Source organism: Sebastes umbrosus, chromosome 11 (genome assembly GCF_015220745.1).
Source record: "Sebastes umbrosus isolate fSebUmb1 chromosome 11, fSebUmb1.pri, whole genome shotgun sequence".
NCBI lineage: Eukaryota > Metazoa > Chordata > Actinopteri > Perciformes > Sebastidae > Sebastes > Sebastes umbrosus.
Genome location: NC_051279.1, coordinates 7,577,671 through 7,583,670, shown reverse-complemented (window position 1 = coordinate 7,583,670; position 6,000 = coordinate 7,577,671). Strand labels below are relative to the sequence as shown.

The 6,000-nt window shown below is 38.8% G+C and overlaps 1 protein-coding gene across 1 annotated transcript in view; it reads left to right on the top strand.

Annotated features, from left to right (window-relative positions):
• The window catches only part of sh3bp5b (SH3-domain binding protein 5b (BTK-associated)), a 41,279-nt gene that overhangs the window by 972 nt on the left and 34,307 nt on the right, over positions 1–6,000 (top strand). The window contains exon 2 of the mRNA XM_037785070.1: positions 1,332–1,394. Within this exon, the coding sequence (XP_037640998.1) occupies positions 1,332–1,394 (63 nt within the window). The remainder of the gene's footprint in view (positions 1–1,331; positions 1,395–6,000) is intronic.

Below are 6,000 nucleotides of genomic sequence, written 5' to 3'. Positions count from 1 at the left end.
TGATTAATCGACCAATCATTTCATCTTTAAAACAAAATAATACAGATATCCAGTAGGGCTGCAACTAACGATTTCTATTGTTATCTATTAATCTGCAGATTATTTTCATCAATTCAATATTTGGTTAATTGTTTGATCTACAAAATGTCAAAATTTTGAATTGATTATCTTTAGCAACATCTTTAATTTGTCTAATGTTTCAAAACATTAACGTATACATTTTAATAATTGCGTAAAAATTGAGAGGCTGGAGCTGTTTTGTGTAAATATGTATATATACTGTATATTTTGTTTTTGCTTGAAAAATTACTTAAATTATTAATTGATTATCAAAGTAGTTGCCGACTCATTCAGCTTCAAAACTACTGAAAAACAGTATAGATATGCTACTGGTAGTAAGAGTTTTACCTCATACAATGCTCACCAGTGGGGTGTTGCTTTTAACTTATATCACAAATATTCATGTTAGCCATAAAAGGTTAGTAAACTGAGGTTAAGTAGTTCTCATCCACTGTGACTGTAGTAATCCAGAGAACTGCAAACTAACCATTATTTCCATTATCTGTGAATTTATTGAGATTTTTTCCCACCTTTTTGTGGCATGTGATCCCTTAAATTGGAGCAACATCTTCTTGTGCCCCTCTCGTCACCGGTTGCATTCATCTACCGGAGTTAAGCCAAAGAGATTTTTTCCCCTTTTGTTTTATTTGAATAATCTTTAGAGGCAAAATGGTCCAGTAATACACACACAAAAGAGCTAAGATCAGAGAAAAGTCTAAGAAAATATGTAGTTTGGTGCAGCAGATGAATGGTTGGGAACCACTGACGGAGTATTTACCATAGCCCAAAGTGAGGAAAACAACCAATCAGGGCCGAGCTGGAGCCTTGCCGTCTCTGAGCAGCTGTCAATCACTCGCAAACTCCGATCAAACGGTCAAACTAGGCAGCGCTGATCAAATATTAATCAATATTCGGTTACTGTAATGCCTATTTCTCGCATAAAATGTTTTCAGAAACATCTTGTAGTGTACTGTTTAGCCATAAAATGAGAACGTTGAGAGAACCAAGCACCGCCCACCAGCTGGAGTAATATTTGATATTTAATGTTATGTTAATCCACAGCTTCAGTTTTTTTATTCCTAAAGAACATGGACTAATGTAAACTGCAGACAGCTGCCTTAATTAAATATGAGTTTTTTTTCTGTCCTGTGTTCCTCCTAATTCAGTCCAGATGTTGCTGATTCCCCCTTCTAAACTTCCAGATATTATATCACCCCCCTTTCTCCTCCTCTTTCTGTTGCTTCACCTCTCTGTGGTTCCCTCTCTTCCAGGGGGAGCTTGAGAAACTCAACCAGTCCACCGACGACATCAACAGATGTGAGACGGAGCTGGAGGTCAGTCACACACACACACACACACACACACACACATACATGGAGCCGTGTGCATTGGGTGTGTCTGCGGGTTATCTCTGTGTTCGGGCAGTGTGTTACTCGTTTGACTGATGGAGCATGTAATCACGCACACGTAACCACTGTTCACCTCTGATCCGACGGTGTGCTGACTGACAGCCTGTCAGACAAGTGTTGTTTTCAAGGTATCACTATGTGCAGATACAGCAGTTTCTTTCTGAATAACAGCTGGACCTTTGCTCCGTCTTCAGGCCAAACTGTTTGTAAAAGTTCACATTTAGTTCTGTGTCAGCGGGTTTAAACGTACAAGGAGTTTGCGTGCATTGAGACACTTGGCATATCGTATTACAATAAACTAATTTGGGTGTTAAAGCGATTTTACTGACAGCTGTAACAGAGAGTTCAGAGTCTTCACTGCACTGTAACTCCAGACAGTTCCTTTGGCCATCAAGGCTGCTCAACTTGCATAACTGATCTTTGAATTCCATTAAAACCCAGTAAAGTCTGATTGCTTACTTTTATGTAGGTCAGCAGTATTGTGTGAAGCTTTACAGAGGTGAAAGTCCAAAGTCGTGTTCTGCTCCACAGCTGTGCGTGGTGTTAATCAGGCAGCTGAGATTTTGAAGTGAACAAGAGTTCATTAGTTTATGTTTGCGCAAGGTTTTGTTCTCGGCAATCCGCAGTTGCAACCTGAAAATGATATGAGCAGAAGAAGATATGAAATGTTGCGGCAATTAATGGTTATTTTTATCATTAAATACTATGCCGATTTGATATTTTCTCAAATAATTTAGTCGCAAAGGTGTCAGAAAATGGTAAAAAGATTTTGCACAGCCCAAGGTGATGTATGAGATTGCTTTTTTATTCAGCCAACGGTCCAAAACCCAAATATATTCCGTTTACTAATATTAGGACTGTCAATCGATTCAAATATTTTATTGCAAATTATTCACACACTTTTTTTTTTATCAGTTCAAATGTACCTTAAAGGAAGATTTGTCAAATATGTAATACTCTTATCAACATGGGAGTGGACAAATATGCTGCTTTATGCAATTGTACGTGTATATTTATTATTGGTAATCTATTAACAACACAAAACAATGACAGAAAAGGCAGACTGTTGCGTCACCTCACGTTGCCTTTGTCTTGGCTGAAAAGTTGCATTTGAACATACTGCAAAGACTACAGCCGACGGCCAGTTAGCACGGACGTTCTGCACCTGCAAGAGAGGAAATAACTCTGCGGTAGTCTGTATGTGTCATTCAAAAAGGGGAAACAAGTTTGTTGAGCGTTTTCAAACCACTCTCACTCACCACTTAACACACCACTTACAGACGTGGACAAAATTGTTGGTACCCTTCTGTTAAAGAAAGAAAAACCCGCAATGGTCACTGAAATAACTTGAAACTGACAAAAGTAATAATAAATAAAAATTTACTGAAAATTAACTAATGAAAATCAGATATTGTTTTTGAATTGTGGTTCAACAGAATCATTTTTAAAAAACAAACTAATGAAACTGGCCTGGACAAAAATGATGGTACCCTTAACTTAATATTTTGTTGCACAACCTTTTGAGGCAATCACTGCAATCAAGCGATTTCTGTAACTCTCAATGAGACTTCTGCACCTGTCGACAGGTATGTTGGCCCACTCCTCGTGAGCAAACTGCTCCAGCTGTCTCAGGTTTGAAGGGTGCCTTCTCCAGACTGCATAGGATTTAGATCAGGGCTCATAGAAGGCCACTTCAGAATAGTCCAGTGTTTTGTTCTTAGCCATTCTTGGGTGTTTTTAGCTGTGTTTTGGGTCATTATCCTGTTTGAGGACCCATGACCTGCGACTGAGACCAAGCTTTCTGACACTGGGCAGCACATTTTGCTCCAGAATGCCTTGATAGTCTTGAGATTTCATTGCACCCTGCACATATTCAAGACACCCTGTGCCAGATGCAACAAAGCAGCCCCAGAACATAACCGAGCCTCCTCCATGTTTCACATTAGGTACAGTGTTCTATTCTTTGGATGCTTCATTTTTGCGTCTGTGAACATAGAGCTGATGTGACTTGCCAAAAAGCTCCAGTTTTGTCTCATCTGTCCAAAGGACATTCTCCCAGAAGCTTTGTGGCTTGTCAATATGCATTTTGGCAAATTCCAGTCTCGCTTTTTTATGATTTGGTGTCCTCCTCGGTTGTCTTCCATTAAGTCCACTTTGGCTCAAACAGTGACGGATGGTGCGATCTGACACTGATGTACCTTGACCTTGGAGTTCACCTCTAATCTCTTTGGAAGTTGTTCTGGGCTCTTTGGTTACCATTCGTATTATCCTTGTCTATAATTTTCTTTCTCATCTCCTGAGACAACTCTCTCCTTAGTTTTCTGTGGTCCATGTTCAGTGTGGTACACACCATGATACCAAACAGCACAGTGACTTCTTTTCACCCTTTAAATAGGCAGACTGACTGATTACAAGTTTGAAGATACCTGTGATGCTAATTACAGGACACACCTTAGTTTAACATGTCCCTATGGTCAAATTATTTTCAATCTTTTCTAGGGGTACCATCATTTTTGTCCTGGCCAGTTTCATTAGTTTGTTTTTTAAAATGATTCTGGTGAACCACAATTCAAAAGCAACAGCTGATTTTCATTAGTTAATTTTCAGTAAATTTTTATTTATTATTACTTTTGTCAGTTTCAAGTTATTTCAGTGACCATTGTGGGTTTTTCTTTCTTTAACGGAAGGGTACCAACAATTTTGTCCACGTCTGTAATTTCATTCGGCGCTCACTGATGGTCTCAAACTGTCCAACGGCCGACCGTCGCCTTTGTGTGTCAGGGCCTTCAAAAAAGGGAATAATTCAAACACTTGTGTATTACACCGTGTGAACACTGAACAAACACATTCCCGAAAAAGGCTACAGGTCACAATAGGCTATAAAATGGAAAAAGCATCTCTTATGCTATCAAATTCAAAATACATAGAAATAAAACTTCTGCATTAGGAGGATTGTTACAGTTAGTTCCACCTTGGCTGGGTCTGCGAAGTCTGTAGTGCCCCGGTGCCCTCCCGTCGACCTCCAGGCAGGTCGGCGACTGCCCATGTGCTGCTGAGGAGTTTGCATCCCTGATAAATATGAAATACTTAACTGATAAAAAAGTTTCCAGGAATGGCATACAGAGTGAACTTTCGGTCAGGGCCCTTGGTTTGTTTTGAGTACATCGTTTCCTAATCTAATCTTTACCTCCTTATTTGTGGTTTGGTGATCTGTTAGGTCAGTTTAACCTATTTCTATTCCTGGACATACCCGGCCATGTGCACGGTGTATTTAACACTGTGTCGATTGTTAAACCGGGACTGATTTACGTTTCTGCCCTTTCTTTATGGCTCCGCAAGCTACAAAATCAAGTCAAGTTGTTTTCATGTCCCAACAAAGACGTCTGCTGTTCAGGACTGTGACCGTCTACTGTCAGAAGCTCTAAAACGGTCACGGCACAGTCAAACCAAGCGACACCCACTGGATGTTTACTTCGACTTTTTCAGACGGAGCATGATTCAGCGTTAAGAATCTAGACCGATAACAAGGGGAACTGAAATGACATCGAACGGTCTAACAACAACAACAGCAACAACATCAAGACATGCTCTTGAACAAAGTCTACGCTTAAATGAATGTTAAAATGTTAAGAACACTGGCAAAAAAATCATTTTAGAAAAGGAAATCAAGAGCTGAAAGTGTTAGACAGTTAATTGATTAATCAATTGAAAGTTACCTGACAACAATTTTGATAGTTAATGAAACGTTTGAGGCATTTTTTAAGCACAAAGGGAAAACAAAATCTCTGGTTCCACCTTCTTAAATGTGAAAATGTTCTGTTTTTTTGGCCTTCTTTATGAGTAAACTGAATATCTTTGGATTTAAGATTCTAAAAAATGTATAAGCATAATGGGGAGTTTTTACTATTTGCTAGAAAAATCAATTAGTTGAGAAAATAATCAGATTTATTGATAATGAAAATAATCATTAGTTTGCAGCCTTACTGTTCCGGATCGACCAAACATTTTTGTACAAATTCTACTAATAATATTTAGCGTAGATTGCTGTAAAGTTTGGTGTATTCTACAATATGATAAGGAGGACATTAAATCACACATAAGTACAAAAATGTCCCGAATGACACAATAAAGACGTCCTGGTCCTTGACATGTTGACTGGATGTACAACATGGACTTAACTTCTTCTGACATGATGAACATGATGTGATACTCTTATCAGTGGTTACGTTTTCATTTGGCCTCCTCTCTTGAGCTAAAACGATTGCTCATTATTCAAGTAAAGAGGCATTTAATGGTCTGGTTCCAGCCTCTCAAAAGTTCATCTTTGCTAGTTTTCTTTGTCCTCTATGATAGTTCAATAAAAATGTAGGGTTTTGGACTGTTGTTAGATAACTATAAGCATGGGAACTCTGGGCTCTGGGAACTTGTGAGGGTCATTTTTCACTATTTTCTGACATTTGATAGACTAAACATTTACTCGATTAAACAAGGAAATCAAGAAAACGGCCTCCTCAGTCTCTAGAGGGAGGTC